General features: G+C 34.0%; 1 protein-coding gene across 5 annotated transcripts in view; it reads right to left on the reverse strand.

Annotated features, from left to right (window-relative positions):
• Positions 1 to 21,076, reverse strand: part of Nos (Nitric oxide synthase) — a 588,325-nt gene that overhangs the window by 37,656 nt on the left and 529,593 nt on the right. For 4 of the 5 annotated variants that reach the window (XM_072542783.1, XM_072542782.1, XM_072542780.1 and 1 more), the window contains 3 exons: positions 13,688 to 13,937; positions 10,349 to 10,422; positions 2,736 to 2,882 (listed from right to left, as the gene is read on the reverse strand). In XM_072542783.1, the coding sequence (XP_072398884.1) occupies positions 2,736 to 2,882; positions 10,349 to 10,422; positions 13,688 to 13,937 (471 nt within the window). The remainder of the gene's footprint in view (positions 1 to 2,735; positions 2,883 to 10,348; positions 10,423 to 13,687; positions 13,938 to 21,076) is intronic. The other variant, XM_072542784.1, reaches the window with a different exon arrangement.

The following is a 21,076-nucleotide window of genomic DNA, read 5'->3' on the forward strand; positions in this document are numbered from 1 at the left end:
CATAGAAGAACCTAAAGTACGTAGAATTTAGTAAACTAAGTTTCACTTCCAATTATGATCGTGTCTTTTAAAGATTTTTTTCATTTTGATGAAAGCTGCTCTTGATTTCTTGATCATTATGTTAATTTCCATCGCGTATTTCCACTCTTCGTTCATAATTCACAACCAAATAGTATAATATGGTGATTTGTGACACAGGCCTTTAGTTAAGTAATAATTATATCGAAAAAGGTATTGCTGATGTAGAGCGTTAGCATTGAGGAAGACCCGAATGAGTCCATGAAAAGATGATAAAGTTCATTTTTGGTTTAGTGGCTACTAAACCAATAACCAATGGTCAATAAGCACAAGTTTCGCATTTATAATGAAATTAATTTTCAAACAATTATCGAGACGTCGTTATATAAAAAAAAAACTGACTTCTTGGTAGGATTTATAGGTCATGGTTATAGTAGATGGAATAGGGCCCATTTGTGAACCCTTTAGGCACTTAGACTTCCCTTGTATCACCTCTATCATACCTATCACCTGATCTATATCTACTACATTCGGCAGGGGCTCTAAATCTAAGCTTTTCCTGACGTTCGGAACGTCTAATCCTTTAGATTTATGGATTGGTGGAACAAGAGTCCGTATGTTTTTAAATACATTGCAGGTTACAGAAGGTTACAGTCGATTGAGAGCCATAATCAATAATCTTTTTGTTCCTGAATTGAATCGCCTTGATATGGAAGAGGTACGGTTTTCCAGAAAATGAGGTAACAAGTCACATAGAGCATGCTCCAATCGATTTAATAAAGAAAATGTTTGGTAAGTTTATAGTTTTAAGTTTGTGACTTCCGAAGTGGTCAGATTTACGGTTTTTGTACAAGATTGTTCAAATTCATATCACTGGACTATTTTCAGTGGGTGTATGTGAGAGGCCAGTCTACTGAGATATCCAGAGACAATTGGCGACTTGAAAGACAACACATGATGCAAAAATTGTTCAACAATTGGATCTTTCCAAGTCTAACAAAAATTTTAAACAAAAACCAACAAATGTACCTTTTAGATATGATTGTACATAAAAAAAGGAATTTTTCGTATTCGTACTCTATGTTGTACCTAGATCTTTGCTAATAATCTCCATTGGGTGGACTTTTAGACCACTTCTAGACTTTTAATTCTTAATTATTTAAGTCCACAGTCCATATTGTGCTCCCAAAATGCCCTACTTAGTTGCAAATCAATGTCATGATCTCTCTACGACGCTTCAAGGCCTAATGTGTTAGTTAATGTCATAAATTTTTGCACTGAAGAAGCTAATACCCTTAGTTTAACTTGTAGCAAATAATGAAATGCATAAATAAATAGAGATATGTACAACAGCAAAAGAAATAAAAGGAATTTTTACATATCTTGTCTGCTTTTCGTTTTGCGACATCAAATGATGTTTATCTTTCCCGTGTTCTTCTTGTTATATACAATTTTTATGCTTCATTTCTTTCCTCTTTTGCTTGTCTGCACTCGTCATCGAACCATGCTCCTCTTCTCGTCTTTTTCTTGTTTCCCAGAGTGACGCTGCCGCTGTCAGTACTGCTGTTTTGATAATATTCCATTTGCTCTCTATAGAGTGCAGTTCTAGCGTCCTTAACTCATTTGCGACTTCTTCTTCGAACTTCTCAGTTTTTCCAGGTCCAGTTTGTTTGTTCTTTGTTGTCTTTCGTTTCTTTCTTTGTTAACTCTGCATCTAAATTTGGTTTGGAGTAAAAGATGGTCTGATTTACAGCATGCTACTCGTCGTGTTCTCACATCTGAAATACTACTGGCTGCCCTTTTGTCTATCAGCACATGGTCGATTTGATTGGTTGTGGTTCCATCTGGTGAAATCCATGCCATTTTGTGTATGTCTTTATGCGGGAAGCATGTGGAACTTATTACCATTTACTGGTGGCAAACTTTATCAAAAACTCCCCATTCTCGCTTGTTTCATTGTGCAGTGGGTATTTTCCTGTTGTGCCATAGAACTGCGACTCCTTGCCTATCTTACTCTAATATTACTCATAATCTTGATGTCACTTTTGGGCGCATTGTCATATACTATCTCTAGCTATTGGTAGAAGCTTTCTTTAGTATGTTGTTCTTGTTCTTCTGTTGGGCAGTAAATGTTTATCATTGTTAGTTTGAAGATACCACCGACTACCTGGAAGTCTATGATTTTTGACTTAAAATGATTACTCACCTATCCAATCAATAAAGAGTATTCACTCGATTCTAAAATATACCTAACATAATGTAATTAGTGGTGATAATATTGTTATGTAAACCCTAGTTATTTTATTTATTTCGAGAACAGTTGTTTTCATTATATAAGCCGCAGTAGCGGCTTTTGAATAATTAGTATTAGAAAACTGTTTTGTAAGCGATATTAGTGTAAATTGTAAGCAATAATTAATAATATACTTAAAATTTATAATATTTGTAATTTAGTGAGTTTTATGTGTTAAAATAAAGTTAATTACACCACGTAGGCTTTACTTAATTTATGAATCTTCAGGAAAACATAACAGTATTTCAATTTCGCACCTTTGCACATAAAAAGCAGAGAAAACTTAAGCAATCATATTTTACATTTTATTTTCTCAATAATTATAGTACAAAAAATATTCTAAATAATATTATATGCTTGAACGAATCATTTATAAGCGACAGAAGAGAGGAAGATAACACGTATTTCTACATGCCTTTCTTACCTAACGTTACTCAGAGGTCCGAAAGTATCGTCGATAAGAGCCTCATTTAGAGAGCCCTTCATAGAATTAAGTCGGTCTAATTGATTGTATTTTGCGTTAGCCTCAGTTTGACTGTTGACCTTTATGAAGGATTTTGACGTTGCCATACTAAACACAAAGTTTTGTTATTTATAATTGTTTATAATTTTTTTAATAGTAGTAAAATAAATCATTCGTACAGTAAATAATGATACACTTGCTAATATCAATATACCCACATGTATTTGCTCTTTTAAAAATATATATTCTTATGAACACAGTGTAAGACCTATTAAGAAGATAAGTACTAGTGAAATTACTAAAAATAGCATGATGAAGATCCCGGAAAAACTGTAAAACTGTATTAGAACATCTTTAAGTTTGACTTTCCTTCTAATACAGGGTGTTCAGAAACTCTCCTGACAAATGAATTAACCCAGCAGTCGGGGAACTTTTTTAATCATTACCCTAAAATATTTTTGTCATATTTTTATCATATTGTCATATTTAAACATCATTTATTCAATTTATCAATGTAATACCTAGTAATACATAACGGTAATAATAGTAATATATGTAAATATAATTTAGCTCTCCAGGCCTAGAAGGCCCATGGCTTGGGTTACTATTCTTTTCCATTCTTTTCTGTTTGTTGCTTTATTTTTCCAGTTTGGTATTTTAAGTTTTTCTATGTCTTTTTCAACATCCTTCTTCCACCTGGTTTTCGGTCTGCCTTTCTTCCTTTTCCCTCCTATTCCTCCCATTAGCATTCTTTTTGGCAGTCTCGTGTTTTCCATCCTTTGGATGTGTCCCAACCATCTCAGTCTTTGTGACTTTATGATCCCTACGATATTCGGCTCTCCATACATCTCCTCTAATTCCATATTTGGTCTTTTTATCCATATACCATTCCATAATTTTCCTGAGGACTTTTCTTTCCCAGACTTGCAGCAAGACTTGCTCGGATTTGTTCATTGTCCATGTTTCACTGGCATATAATACAATAGGTCTTATTACAGTCTTATATATTCTTATCTTAGCCCTTCTAGATATGTTTTTGCTTCTTAATAATTTGTTTAGTGCAAAAATACAACGGTTACCGGCCATAATTCTCGCTTGGATTTCTTCCTTCATATTTGGTCTTCTAGTGAATGTCGCTCCTAAATACTGGAATATTTCTACTTCTTCGAATTTATATGTTTTTTCATCTGTTATTACTGTCAGATATTGTTCTTGTAGGTAATCTCTTTCTGTCCACTCCATATATTTGGTCTTTTCTTCATTTATGTACATCCCTTTCTTTCTCGCTTTCATTTCTAATCTTTTTATTATATCTTTTAATTCTTGCTTACTTCTGGCTATCAGTACAATGTCGTCAGCGAATGCTAAGCATTGGTGTTTTCTTTGATATATAAGTCCTGACCTGTTGATTCCAGCTTCTCTGATGGTAACTTCGAGGACGATACTGAACAACAGCGATGACAGTGGGTCTCCTTGTCGCACCCCCTCACTGACCTCAAACTTATCTGTTTCTTCGGCATTTATTTTAACCCTATTCTCTGTTTTTCGGACTGTCACTTTTACCATTCTTATCAGTTTTTCACTAATTCCCATTTCACGTAGTGCTTTGTATATTTCTTTGCGTTTTATCCTATCGAACGCTTGTTAAAGTAGATGAATAGGGCCATTGTAGGTTTCCCATATTCGTAGCTTTCTGCTTGTATTTCGCGCAGTAGGAAAATTTGATCCACTGTGCTGCGCCCTCTTCTGAATCCACATTGATATTCATATTCATATTCACACTATATGTAAATACTGATATTAATATTCTCTCCTGGAGCTCCATCCAAAGATACAGAAATACAGTTTTCCCATTTAAACTTTGTGCATTGAAGTATTCATTTACTATATTGTAGATATCAATTCCCCGAGATCTCAACTCGAGTGGAGAACAAAACAACAATTCCTCTTCAAAATTATCTGCACCTTTGGGCAGATAATGGTATATGTTCGCTACATATACCATTAGCTGTAAATTGCTACTAAAATCAGTTGTCTCATCAAGCTGAATAACAAGATATTTAGCCTGTTTTAATGCAAAAATAACCTGTTAATTCACATTTTCTGCTAATATAGAAATTCGTTCTTTCACAATTCTCGCAGATAAGGGCACTGAATTCAGTTTCTTCGCTTCTTTTTGACCACACAAAATCTCTGCTATTTTTACAGCAGCTGATTTAACCAAATCTTCACCAATAGTGTATGGTTTCTTATTTCGAGCAATCAACCAGGCTACTTCATAGCTAGCCCTTGATGCTGAACGCTGATCAAATGTACCAAATAAGTTGCTATATAATCTTTGTCTTTTAACAGATATTTCTAAATTTGCAAAGTATTCTCACGGTTTGGAAGACAAGTGTAAATGCAAATTATCTAAATGTTTTTTCAACTGACTTTTTTTGAAAGATTCTGAAGTCAGTACCTTTATACATACAACACACTGTGGTTTCATTGTACCATTGTCTTCTATTTGTGTAAAACCGTAACTAAGGAATTCGTCTTGGTATGTTCCTTTTCTATTTGCTGCCATCTTAAAGGAGACAGAAAATAATAGTTGTAACATACTTTAATTACATTTTCAAATTGCGGCTTACCCTGATAGATATATCAATAATTAATGATAAACTGGCGGTCTTATCAGCAACTAACTAGTAAAAACTCGCTCTTTGACTTCAATGTATTTGTATCTTGACGGCATGGCACGGACTGAGTGAGCAGGTAGCCGGGACCCGATGCTGTACTTTTTTGCGCAAAGATAACTCGAGAACAGTCTAGTGGTGGGGAGTGTACCAGTTACCATGGCCTGCATGTGTCGCTTAATTGTTTAACCTTCCGCTACCGGAGGGGGGTACAGAATGTACCCCAAATTCGATTTTTCATGAATAATTTTTAAAAATGTTGGAATTTTGTTTAACTGTTCTAGTTACTTCTTCATTGGGATGTGTAAAAGCATATCCAACCATTTGTTTTCAATTTGGCATATTTTTACCTATGAAAAGTGCAGCACTGTGCTTGGGGTACAAGTTGTACCCCCTCCGTCAACCGCGGTACAGTTCATTGCGGTCGACGCCACTGACTAAACCAGACGTTTTGCGCACGGCACCAAACCTGTTGTTTGCAGTAACACACAAATCAGTTCTGTGGATGACTTAGTGCTAACATACCGTTTTGGTTAATCCATTTGTGATTACACGATTTACCGATATGTCGAAAAAAAAATAAAGTTAGACCTTCGGAAAGAAACAGGATCGTGAAACTGCAGTGCAGTGGTTAGAGGAAAGTGATGATGAGTACCTTTCTGAAAGAGATAGTTTATCGGATGATTCAGAATTAGATGATAAGTTAGAAGTAGCAGAATATAAGCCTGAAATTCTGCAGGTAATTTTTATATTTGTTTTATGTACGATATTTCTATCTTGAGTTTATTATATTTTAGCCATCTGAGAGCGACAGTAATGATTCTGATAAACCAGTTTTGGGGGCAGTAGATTCCACATTTATTTCCAAGAATGGTACAGTTTGGAAAAATCGTCCTTTACGACAAACTAGATGTCGCACAAAAAACTTGCTCGAAAAACCAGGGCTAACAGAAAAATCTAAAAATGTCGCTAAAATTAGTGATTGCTTCAAATTATTTGTAGATGAGAAAATTGTAGAGATCATCGTCAAATGTACGAACCAGAAAGCGGAGAAATACTCTCAGGATTGGAATGGGAAAAATCCTAATAAAACAAGAACCTGGTTGCCCACTGATTCAGTGGAAATTTATGTGGTCTTGGGACTCTTGATTACGGCGGGTGCGCTAAAAGCTAATAGGGAACCAGTGCACTTTTTGTGGTGTCGAAACCCTTTGTACAGTCGATCTATTTTTCCAGCTGCCATGTCACGCGACCGATTTCTAGATTTAATTTCACTTATGCGATTCGATGATTTGAACACTAGACAAGAACGTAGAAGTTCTGACAAACTAGCAGCTTTTAGGGAAGTGTTTACAAAGTTTGTAGAACACTGTAAAGAAAGTTTTAAGTGCCACTTTCATCTAACTGTTGATGAACAACTTGTAAGTTTTAGAGGTAAGTGTCCATTTAGAGTCTACATTAAATCAAAACCAGCCAAGTATGGCATCAAAATATGGGCTCTATTTGATGCAACAATCACCTATGCTGCTAACCTTCAGATTTATACTGGAAAAGATGGTAACAAACCAGAAAAAGACCAGGGCAAAAGAGTAGTACTTGATTTGGTCTCATTTCTAAAAACTGGTTATGGCATCACTACTGATAATTTCTTTACCAGTGTTCCCTTGGCAAAACAACTCCTACATCGACAAATAACATTATGTGGAATACTTCGAAAAAACAAGCAGGATATCCCTCCAGCCCTACTACCCAATATTTCTAGACAAGAAAAGTCCTCAGTTTTTACCTTCACTGAGGAAATAACACTGGCGTCTTACGTTCCTAAAAAGAATAAGGCAGAAATTTTATTGAGTACAGAATATAACGACGATAAAATTAGTGGAGAAGAGACGGACTATAAGCCAGACATAATCTTGCATTACAATTCTACAAAAGGTGCCGTAGATACTATGGATAAAATGGTAAATGAATATTCTTGTAAAAGAGCCTTTAAGAGATGGCCATTTGTTTTGTTTCAAAATCTTCTAGACATTGCAGGTCTGAATGCATACGTACTGTGGACGACAAAGAATTCCATTCGTGCGTATGAAGCTTCTCACAGACGCAGAGAATTTTTACTGAACCTGGGTCAAGAACTTATAAAGCCCCATGTCGATAGGCGACTACAAAGTCCACAAAAATTCCATAAGCGAATTATAAACGCGATATATGGATTATGCCCACCGCCACCAAGGGAGAATCGCGAAAACGACGCCACCATCTTGAAATCCTCAGGACGATGTTTACTTTATCCACGCAAGAAGGACCGCAAAAGCAGAAAGACGTGCAATTCTTGTAAATTCTTTGTTTGTGCTGAACATCAAACAACCACAACAATTAAAACAATAATATGTACAAAATGTAAAGCTAATAAAAAAAACGATAATTAATTTTTTCAAGACACCATTAATTTTTTTATTGTTACTTATATTCAATAAAAAATACTTGCATTTGTTTTAATTATAATTTAACTAAAATTATTGCATTATGTTAATATTTAATCTATAAAAATGCATGGGGTACATAATGTACCCCCTTCGTCAACTACAAAACAACTTGACCCTTCGGTAGCGAAAGGTTAAGTTGAAAAAAATACCAACAGGTTTATAAGATAGCAAATTAAAAATATATACTTTTTACTCATAAAAGTTTCATTTTTAACCCCAAAAATTTCATTTTTACCCAATTTGGGGTAATTTGCTCCGGTTTTCCAACCGCTGATGTAACCCAATTCACCTAGTCCTAAAATTCTTCCTAAGGGAGCTAGAGCTCTTTGAAGATGGCGCCTTGTAATTAGTTAATTTTCAATACCTTCAGAACGTGTCTATTAAGAAAAACGAAAACTGCTACGATTATTTATCCTTCAGAGTTGAGTCGCTTTCATAAATTGCTAATTTCTAGTACCGATCATAGACGTCCATTTTGGGTCGGTCTATATATACAAATAATGAATATGTTGCTTGTGTGAGTCCATTTCAAATAGGTAAAAGAAAGAACAATAAGAATTACCCACAATCAATTTATTTTACCACCAACGACCGGTTTCGCATACTACAATTTGCTATGCATCTTCAGGTCTTAAGGTACATGGTAAACTAAATGCTGAAATTACAAAAACCAGCATTAGGGTGCTGTCTGGTGAAGAAATACAGCAATTATGCCAATATTATATGTCTGTGATTATTAAATATGACATTTAAATTAAGGGGTAGATTAAATAGATTGTGAGTAAGTCTTATTCTTATTTCTTTTTACCTATATACAAATAACTTTGAAATTTTTGCAAGAATTCTCGGCGTTCTCTAAGCAAAAGGGAAAATTTATACATAGAGAATAATGTTTATCACATCAAGCATATTTTGTAACTATCATTGATACTTGATGTTTTGTGTTAGTTTCGTTCCATCGTAATAAATACTTTGTTTTTAAAACCCTTTAAATCAAATTTTGTTTCGATTTGATTTTTTGCTTCTTTTCCCAAACTTTTTTTTACAAATGTGTGCTGTATTTATTAAAACAAAAAATTTATAAAATTAATGAAGGTACCTATTAATTTTCTTTTAAGACGAAAAAACGAAAAATTTTTAAATCGATTTTTCTAGCAAATGGTGTATCCTACCGACTTAAAATAAAAGTACCTTTTAGAACTATTCTTTATGTGCCGTCTTCTACCAAAGGTTGGCGACCATCAAACGATAGGTTTCTCTGTTTTGTGCTGCATGTATTATGTTCGCAGCTTCTGGTATTTGAAACCATTCTCTCAAGTTTCTCAGCCAGGATTTTTTCTTTCTGCCCAAACCGCTTCTACCTTCAATCTTGCCTTCCACGATAAGCTGCAGCAGACTGTACTCATTATTACGGAACATATGGCCCAGGTATGACGCTTTCCTCCTTTTAACAGTTGTTAACAATTTCACCTCTTTACCCATTCGTCTTAATACCTCTGTGTTGGTCACTCTGTCTGTCCAAGGTATTCTCAGAATGCGTCGATACAGCCACATTTCTAGAGCCGCTAACTTCTTTATAGTTGTTGCTGTTAACGTCCACCCTTCAACTCGTAAAGTAGCGTAGAGAGTACGTAGCATTTCGTGGCGCGCCATCGGAGGTTAACGCTTAGGTGGCGGTTGCTTAAGGCTTTCTCATTTTGATGAATTTGGATCTTGCTATTTCAATTCGGATCTTAATCTCTACGTCTGGGTCCCACTTATCATTTACTGTATATCCCAGATATTTAAATCGGTGTACTCTTTCAATACGTTCGGCTTAAATATTCAGGTCGATATGTTGAATGTTCTTTTTACTGATCACCATAAATTTAGCTTTCTTTCTATTGATCTTCAGTCCAAATTGGTTGCCAGTTGCATTTACTCTATTTTATTTTATTTGGAACTATAATAGTTGAAAATTTAAAAATCTAGTATAACGAATGCTTAAATTTAAAAATTAAAAAGATATGCCTTAAAATACCCGTTGACCTGCCCAAAACGGACGCTTATGACCGGTACTAGAAATTCGCAATAGATAAAATCGATTTAACTCTGGATGATAAATAATCGTACCAGTTTTCGTTTTCCCAACTAGAAGCGTTCTAGAGGTATTAAAGAAAAACTAATTACAAGGCGCCATTTTTAAACAGCTCTAGCTTCCTTAGGAAGTCAGGAGTCAGGAGAGGGACAGTCTTCGTTTGACAGGAGAGTTTCTGGACACTCTGTATAAATACGCAGATATACATAACCTATTACTGTTATCGCTTACGCTTAGAATTTCCCATCAATTTCTAAATAAAAACCTCAGTAATCGATTGATTAGTTGATTATTTTCTGGTTTTTGTTGTAATTCTAAGACATATTTACATACCTTAAACTTGATGCCTCACCATTCGAAATTCCAACTTGTGCCATTTTCATTTTATACAAATTCTGGGCAAATTCCTAAAAAAAAACAAATGACATATTAAGTATTAAATTATTTATATAGTAAAATTTTAAAATTGTAGGCACTAAATTCCAAGAAATGGTCATGGCTATTCTTGGATAGGTTGAGTATTCTGGGTCTTCCAGTGGCGTACAAAAAAAAATTGTAAAAGTTAAAGATACTGCTATATGCATTGAAGAATTTTTACAAATTATCTTTACTACTATACTACTATATATATATGTATTAGTGTACAACAAATGGGATATAAAGACAAATAAATATGTACTCTGTAAATGTAAGAAAATAAAGAATGTGGAACACCTGAGAGGATGCAGCCTTTTTCCATCACAGCGCACCCTCATCGATTTATGACACGCAAATACAAAGCCAGTAGACGCAAATACAAAGCCAATAACACTAGCTTTTAGAACAAACAACAACTTAGGCAATTATATTAAAAACAACAAGAGCTAAAATAAAAAGCACTCACTCAGTTGTGTATACAAACTTAAATGTAGCGATTGACAAAAACTTCTATCGGTCAAACTAGTAGAACATTTAACAAACGTATATCAAAACATAAAAGGGTTTTCAATAATAGAAAAATAGATTCTATTTACGCACTTCACCATTTAGATAATAATCATTCTTTTAATGATGAATTTGAAATTCTTCACTTTCAAAATAAAGGTTATCTTTATTAGAATCTATGGAAATTAAAAAATTAAAAACTACAAAAATACAGACATAATTTTGAATGACCAACTTGAGACAAACAGTTCTCCCTTCCTCAACCTATTTCATTAGAGACTATAAAGTGTAAACAGATACCAAAAATAGATCACTTGAGAAAGGCACTCTGTCAAAACAGCTGTAGTGATAAGATATTATAATAAATTTTGTGGAAATTTGGAAAACAAAGTTTTCAGTGTTTTATTGTTATAATAAATATATGACCTTATTTAAAAGCCACTTTCATATCTTTGAATTCTCACGTTAAAATTGGCTTTATTCATATGTTTTTCAAGTCTGAAAACCAGTTTTTATTAATAACCATAGAATGCTCCAATGCTTACACATTAGTGCCCAACGTAAGTGATCTTATTTGTAGATTTGTGCTTTGAGTTTTGGTCGGTGAAAAATAAAGTTCGAATACCAATAAATCCTATTTATTTTTTGTTAAATCTTGCTATTCTGATACATTTTGATAATTCTTGATATTTTAAATTTTGATTTTCACGTTTATGGGAAAAGTTTATTGCCATATACTTATATTCTAATATATTTCATATTTTCTACAATACTTTTTTGGCTTTATTAAATGTTTTTTGTCCGTTTTTTGGTGAGACATACCCTAACCACATAAGTGCTATTTCCTGAGAATTGTTGCACCAATATAGGGAGTAAATCGCAGTATCATGGCTGCTGCTTCTGCTTAAAATTCCAATTGACACACATTTAGCCTACATCCAAGAGAGATACCTCTACTAATAATCAAAACGATCGAAAATATCTACCAAAACAACAAAATAAAAGTAAAAGTAAAAGAAGAACTAATCGACCCTATTAAAACTGGCAATGGGATAAGACAGGGAGATTCCCAGAGTCCTTTATTGTTCAACCTGATTATAGATGAAATAATAAAAAACTAAGAACTAAAAAAGCATAACAAATGGGAGAAAAACAACTTAAAATAATCTGCTATGCAGACGACGCAATACTCTCTCAAAGTGAAGATGATTTACAACGTACGCTTCACCAATTTAATATAACCGCCAGAAAACTTAACATGTTAATTTACCCAAAAAAGATAAAATTTTAACCAAAAAAAAAACTTTACCAAGATGTAAATTGGAGCTGGAAGGTCAGATAATAGAACAAGTGATGGGGTTTAAATATCTAGGCATCACATTATCTAGCTACGGAAAGCTCGAAACTGAAGTGGAAGAATAGTGAATAGAGCAAACAGAGCCGCAGGCTGCCTGAATTAAACGATATGGAGAAATAAAAATATCGGGAAAGAAACGAAAACCAGAATTTACAAAACAGTCATCAGACCAATAATGACATGCGTGGCAGAAACAAGACTTGACACAGAAAGGACAAAAAGAATGTTAAAAACAGCAGAGATGAAAACACTTAGAAACATAGATGGTAAGACACTACGGGACAGAGCTAGAAGTACAAATATACCACGTAGATGCAAGGTAGAGAACATCAAGGACTGGATAAGAAATAGAATAGTAGAATGGAACAATCATATAAGCTGAATGACAACAAATAGAGCAGTAAAGACGGCAAGAAACGGTTCCCCAATAGGAAGACGATCAGTAGGAAGACCACGAAAACGATGGAACGACAACTTACTGGAGACACATTGAAAAACAGACAGAGTCATGTATATATAAAAAGAAGAAGAAAAAGAGAAGAAGAAGAAGAAGAAGAAGAAGAAGAAGAAGAAGAAGAAGAAGAAGAAGAAGAAGAAGAAGAATTTTTATCCAAGCTATCACAGAAGGTAACAACTACACTAACTACATTCAATAAGCTGTCGAACTACAACAATATATGCAGCAATAATGCCATAAGTATCATTCTGTACGGCTCTAGGGAGGATTTGCTTTCTTTTCGTTATTCATATTAAAATTTCATATAATTTCTGTATAACAAATATGATTAGTTAGTATTCTATTTTATTTGTCCTAGCCAAATTCACTTTTCAGATTTGCATTTTAAGAAACTTGCAAGCTGAACTTACACCTGAGAGACTGAGCTAGATTTTATTGTTGCACATTGGCTCACAATTTCCTTTTTTTTTATTAAATTTGCAAATTTACAATCTACTATTACAAGCTATTAGTAAATGTGAGTATTGCAAATATACGAGAGGAGAAATTATCCACTGATAACACTCCCAATACTACATAACACTAACAAATTAAATTAATGCATGATTATAATTTGAAAGTAAAATTGAAATGAAAATTAAAATTAAAATTGAAATTAGTGAATAAAGTCTCTAAATCTCTACAAAACTTTGTTGTCACAAGAAAAAGTTTTATAAAACTCATAAACGGAAAATGAACTTATCTATGAGCATATTAAACATAATCGGCCGATTAACATTGCGGAAATATTTCGCCAGCTATTTGTAATCACCTGACCGCCGCAACCAACCTTAGTTTAAAATTCATGTTGACAAACTACTTTATAAAGTTGGTCGTCACTCATGTAAAAATAATTTTTACTAACGGGAAAACTATTTATCGATTTTATACTTACTTCTCCATTTTCTGGCGGGTTTCCATTCCCGAAAGTCGAAGTAACAACCAAAAGCATAGCCTCATGTTCTATGTTGGATATATCGTAGTCATCCATGCTGTAAACCTGTGCATTGAAAGCGTGGCCGAATAGTTCGCATAACTTTTTGGCAAAGCTTTCGGATTTTCCCGTTTCCGTGGCGTAGAGGACTGTGGCCTTGATGCGACGGGACAAAGCTCTTCCGAATAGTTTCGAAGTAAACTTGACCGCACTAAAAAATACCAAAATATTTTTTAATCCAATAAATTCACGATTTAATTATTTATTTCACTTTATAAAAAGGGTGATAAGATTAAAAAAAAATATGGTTTAATAACATTACCTAAGAGTAATGGACGAAATTTACAAGGCTCTAAAAAAGATGAAGAATAACAAAGCTCCGGGGGAGGACGGTGTCGTCACGGAAGCGATAAAGATAGGAGGCTCGGTACTGATAACCAAAATTCAAAAGCTCTTTAATCTATGTCTATGGAATAAAAATATCCCAACAAAGTGGAATAATTCAATAACTGTACTCTTACACAAGAAGGGAGATATAGCAGACCTGGAAAGATACAGACCAATCAGTCTCCTTAACCATCTTTATAAATTATACACCCGAATAATAACGAACAGATTAGAGACAAAGCTGGATTTTTACCAACCTCGGGAACAAGCCGGTTTCCGCCCTAATTACGGCACAAATGATCACCTACAGTGCCTAAAAACCCTGATAGAAAAAACTAACGAATATAACCGTCCCTTGGCATTGATATTTGTAGACTTTAAAAAGGCGTTTGATACAGTGGAATTACCGTCCATCTTAAGAGCACTACAAGATTGCAGGGTCGACCACAGATATTGTAATATAGTTAAAAATATATATGAAAATGCCACAACAACCATAAGTCTACATTCAGCAACTAATAAGATAAAGATAAAAAGGGGAGTCAGGCAAGGTGATACCATGTCACCAAAGCTGTTCATTACCGTTCTTGAGTATGCATTTAAAAGACTAACATGGCAACAGAAAGGAATATCCATCGATGGAGAAAGATTAAACCATCTACGTTTTGCGGACGATATCGTGCTTCTGTCAGATAATCTGGGAGAGATCAAAGACATGCTCCAAGAACTGAATTACATACTACAAGAAACTGGGCTGGAGATAAATTTCGAGAAAACCAAAATGATGACCAATATGGTTCCCAGCGAAGAGATACAGATCAATAACAACAAGGTAGAATTAATCGATAAATACACATACTTGGGTTATGAAATCAGAATAACCAGAGACAACCAAACCTGCGAGCTAAATAGACGAATCACGTTGGGATGGGCGGCATATGGAAGGATGAGAGACATTTTTAAAACAAATACTCCAATTCACCTGAAAAGGAAGGCATTTAACCAATGCATCCTACCAGTCTTGACCTACGGAGCAGAGACCCTAACTTTATCGAAAGCTACTGCCGAAAAACTGAGAGTAACACAAAGGCGAATGGAGAGATCAATGCTGGGCCTGACCTTGAAAGATCGCGTGAGAAATGAGGAGATACGCCGACGAACTGGCGTTGAGGATATTATTCTGCGAATCAATAAACAAAAGTGGAGGTGGGCTGGACATGTTGCTAGAATGGAAGACGGAAGATAGACGAAGAGATTATTGGAGTGGAGACTAAGAGCCGACAAGCGAAGTCGAGGCAGACCACCCACCCGATGGACCGACGACCTAAGGAGAATAGAAACAAACTGGATTGCAGCAGCTAGAGATAGAGAGAACTGGAGACGTTTGGAGAAGGCCTATATCCAACAATGGATGTGAAAACGGGACTGGATGATGATGATGATGAAGAGTAATTATAAAATAGAACTGCTCAGAAATGTTCTTACAAATAGATGAACAAGAAAATGGGATTGTTTTTAAGAGATCAATAAAAACATAGATATGATTTAGATGGTTTAGTACGAGTGGTCACTTATTACTGGGCTTACACTGGCTTTATAAATTCTTGACTTCATTTCAGTATTAATATGTGGATTTTGCCAAATAGCGTTATTATGGTATCCTGCCAGTCTATTAAATTTTTGTACTTGATATCTCACTTCTTTCTTTAAGCCTCTATAGCTGTAATAAAGATTGGACAAAAAGTGACAAAAAAGATAAAAGTGACCAAAGGACTTCGACAAGGGTGCTGCATTGCACCTTCACTCTTTAAGATTTATTTGGAGGGGGTTTTGGATATTTGGAAAAGAAAATGTGAACCTATGGGTGTTCAAATTGGAGACCATACACTGTACAGCTTGCATTTTGCTGATGACCAAGTAATACTTGCAGAAGATCAAGATGATATCCACTACATGTTACGAAAAATAGATGAAGAATATACTAAGTGGAGCTTATCAATTAATCCATCAAAAATAGAGTACGTAGTAGTAAGAGGTGAAGGAAAGCACTTAGAACTAGGAAGCAAACAAATTCAAAATACTGATAACTATAAATATCTCGGTGTAAACATTACAAACAATGGTCGGAATACAAAAGAAATAGCTACTAGAATTGGTCAAGGAAATGCAGCAATACGTCAACTGAATAGTATACTTTGGAATAACCACATCATCCGGAACAAAAAAATTAGGATATACAAAAGTATCATAGAAAGCATTGCTACATATGGTTCAGAGCTTTAAGTAATAAATAAAAATGACGCATCCAAAATAAAAACAATGGAAATGAATTATTGGAGAAGATGTTGCCAACTCACTAGAAGAGATAGAGTAAGGAATACTGAAATCAGAGAGCGTATGGGCATAGACATTGACGTCCTGGAAACTATAGAATGCAAAAGGCTGAAATGGTATGGCCATGTAGAAAGGATGAATGATCAACGATGGCCAAAGATAATGTTACAGTGGATCCCCACCAACCGCAGGAAAAAGGGAAGACCAAGAAGATCGTGGAGACAAGAAGTAAAAGGTGCAATGGAAGATAGGGGTCTACAAGTAGATGACTGGAACGATCGCAAGCGTTGGAAGCTAGGTTGCGAGAAATGGCGGCAGCTGTAATAAACTCGTTATATATATATATATATATATATATATATATATATATATATACCCATGTATATATATATATATATATATATATATATATATATACCTATATATATATATATATATATATATATATATATATATATATTACTATTAATAATTTAGAGCCCTTTGGAATATGAATCTATCTGAGAATCCTCAAGATTTCATGGACATGGTATCCTTAAACGAAGAAGTGGTGCATTGAACAAGCAAGTTACGAGAATGAGGAGACAGTAAAAGTTAGGAAAACATCATACCCATGCTACCACTGAGAAATAATAAGTAGATACTAATATGCTCAACTAATAGTGAAACCAAAGGTTGAGAGACCATAAAATATAAGAAATTACAAGCTCAAGCTAGATATATAACTAAAAGGAAGAGAAAACTATCTTGGCAAAAATTTATGTCTTCTATAAGCAATAACAACCTTTCTAAAGAGTTTTTCAGTACTAAGATGATTTTGGAAAATCGATTAATAGATTTTGATTGCATTGAAGACAATCCTCTTATTATGGAAGACATTTACCATGGAAGAGCTTAATCACTTTTTAAAGTACCAGCAAAAAATCGGCACCAGGACCAGACCTGTTAGTTTCTTACAAAATGTACCAGATAATGGAAAAAAAAATCTTCTTAACCTATACAACAGAAGTTGAACAAATAATGAATTTTACTGAAATGGGAGTCAACATTCTCGGAGTCAGTAATGATATACAATACTGATAATGACGATCCTCATCATTATAACGGAGTGGCATTTATAGTTGGTCAGAAAAGCAATAAATGTATAAAGAACTTCATAACTATATCTGATAGAGTAGCTATTCTGCAAATTAATACCACTCCTCGTAATATTAACTTTATTCAAGTATATGCTCCTACAGCAGAAAAACCAGAAAGAGAAGTAAGAGAATTCTAACAAGAGATCAAAAAATTAATGAAGATCACAAAGAAAAGTGCTGTAAACATTATTATAGGAGATTTTAATGCCAAAGTAGGTGAATTAATTTATATTTAAATGGGAATAAGCCACAATTAAAGGTTAAAATACGTTTATTGACGTTTCAATTTCCACTTCGAAAATCGTTCTCAAAATACAAACATTAGTAAATTAAACAAATTTTGTTTTTTGTTATTTAGTGAAAAACTCTCCTAATAATTTAATTTTATCTGACTCATCTATATTGACAATTCAGACATACCTTATACATTTTAAAGTAGACAACTTTAAAATGATATTGCCAATATTGTTGAGTTGCGTTCCTGGGACGACTTTACTTATAAGATAGTTCATTCGATTACATGAAATCAACTTTAACTTGAGAATATCCGTCAGAAAAGATCATAACATGTAATTCGTCTTTAAAAAGACAAATACATGCCATGATGACAGTAAAATTCTCCTGTTAGTGATTCCATAGTAAATTATGAGGGAAAAACCAGGAAAAAAACCTCATAATAATATCCCGTTATAATAAAAACCTCATAATACTACGGGATAGTATTATGAGGTTTTTTTCCTGGTTTTTCCCTCATAATTTACTATGGAATCACTAACAGGAGAATTTTACTGTCATCATGGCATGTATTTGTCTTTTTAAAGACGAATTACATGTTATGATCTTTTCTGACGGATATTCTCAAGTTAAAGTTGATTTCATGTAATCGAATGAACTATCTTATAAGTAAAGTCGTCCCAGGAACGCAACTCAACAATATTGGCAATATCATTTTAAAGTTGTCTACTTTAAAATGTATAAGGTATGTCTGAATTGTCAATATAGATGAGTCAGATAAAATTAAATTATTAGGAGAGTTTTTCACTAAATAACAAAAAACAAAATTTGTTTAATTTACTAATGTTTGTATTTTGAGAACGATTTTCGAAGTGGAAATTGAAACGTCAATAAACGTATTTTAACCTTTAATTGTGGCTTATTCCCATTTAAATATAAATTAATTTAAAATGCCACAAGAAAATAGCTTCAGAACAATATTAAAAAGTAGGTTAAGAGCGGACCGAAGACGTAGTAGGAAACTTTGGTTTGGGCCAAAGAAATGATAGAGGAGAATTACTGGTCCAATTTTGCCAAGAAGAAAATCTAATGATCGCAAACACCTGGTTTAAACTACCAAAAAGAAGATTATATACATGGAAAGCACCTGAAAATAATCAAAACCACATAATAAGAAACCAGATTGATTATATATTAATTGACAAACGTTATAGAAATGGAATCAGGGGAGTTAAAACATATCCCGGGGCGGACATCGGTTCCGACCACAATCCTGTTGTTGGTAAAATTTCAATTAAATTAAAGAAAATCAAATACAGAGAGAAGATAAAACCTAGCCTCGAAAAACTTAAAGATCCAATAGTACAGGCCAAATAGAGAAAACACTCAATGATACACTCAAAGAAAAGTTCAATAAAGCACCCGCGGAAGCAGAAGAAACAATAAAAAGTATTTCGCACACCTTCAAAACAACAATTACAACTATACAAAGAGAACAACTACAAGACAATATCAGAAAAACAAAGAATACATGGATGACAGAAGAAGTCCTAGAACTGATGGACATAAGGAGATCGCAATGAAGAAAAATATAAAAAAACCCAGAAAATCATCCGAAACAAAATCAGGAAAGCCAAGGAAGAATGGATGAGCAGCAACTGTGAGGAACTCGGAGATTTACTAAAAAAGCATGACTACTTTAATGCATACAAAAAGATTAAGGAAGTCACAAATACGAAGAAAAAAATCACTACAACAACTTTAGTAGATGATAACAACCAAATAGTATCTAGTTCAGAAAATGTAAAAGATATCTGGGAAAAATACATCAAAGGTCTGTTTGATGACGAGAGAACAGAACCACAAATGAATATAGTACAAGAAACAATACTTGATATTAACATCGGAAGTTACAAAAACAATAAATACGGCAAAGCCACGAAAAGCCTTAGGTCCAGATGAAATATACGTAGAGATGATAAAGCTTATCAATGAAGAAAATCTTCAGACGTTAACACTATTATTTAACAAAATATATACCACTGGAATCTTCCCAGAACACTGGCTTAGATCGACATTTATACCTATACCCAAGAAAAATTAAGCAAATAGATGCTCACAGTGCAGATTAATTAGCCATTTTCTGAAAATTTTACTCAAAATTGTACATCAACGAATATACAGAGAATGCGAAAGAAACCTGAGCGACAATCAATTTGGATTTCGTATGGGGCTTGGTACAAGGGAGGCATTACTTGGCCTCCAGATATTACTACAAAAATGCCGAGATCAGCGAAAAGACGTGTTTCTCTGTTTTATCGACTACGAAAAAGCATTTGATCGAGTAAAACACACAGAACTCATAGAAACCCTAACACGACATGGTATAGACCATAACACTGTAGCACTTATTAAAAAACTATATTGGATCAAATGGTGTCAATCAAAATAGATAATCGTCTGACAGCAGAATTGCCAATAAAAAGAGGAGTTCGTCAGGGCTGTGTACTTTCTCCACTGTTATTCAATATATATTCCGAAAAGATCTTTCAAAATGCCCTCGAAAATATTGAAGAAGGAACAAAAATCAACGGAGAATACGTAAATAACTTAAGATACGCAGACGACACCGTCATTATTGCGGACAGTGCTGAGGGTGTAACCAGAGAGGGAGATCCAAAACAGATAGAATAGTTAGATACAAGTTATTCCATAGCTATTATAATAAAAGAACAACTACATTTGCTAAACAACGCGAGGCAGCAAGTACACTTTAACTTCAATGAAACAAACAAGCAGATTTTCATGCCAGGGAAGCAATATACAGTGCCTCTTCAGTGTTAGTGATTTTAGTGTCTGTTTGGGACTACAAATCGCTCCTTAAAGAAAAATTGACAAATAAATGGAAAAACGAATGGAATCTTTCATAATCAACTCTACACATCGTAAAGCCCTCAACCGAATCTTGGTGCGAGATAAATTTAAATCGCCAGCTGTGCTAACCTAATCCATTTACGTATAGGTCAAAGCCAACTAACTTACAGCTATCTAATCTCCAAATCAAATTGCCCTATTCGTGACTTATGCAACAATATAAAAACAGTCTTAGGAGCACATTGTAAATTTACAAATAGGTTTAATTACTTGAAAGATATTAATGTTTTGTAAACCCTATTTACAACCTGTAAAATATAACATTCTTACCTAATTGTGAATCTAAAAATTAATCAAAAATACTATTTGGATCTAAGTATCT

This window comes from Diabrotica undecimpunctata, chromosome 9, assembly GCF_040954645.1.
Source record: "Diabrotica undecimpunctata isolate CICGRU chromosome 9, icDiaUnde3, whole genome shotgun sequence".
NCBI lineage: Eukaryota > Metazoa > Arthropoda > Insecta > Coleoptera > Chrysomelidae > Diabrotica > Diabrotica undecimpunctata.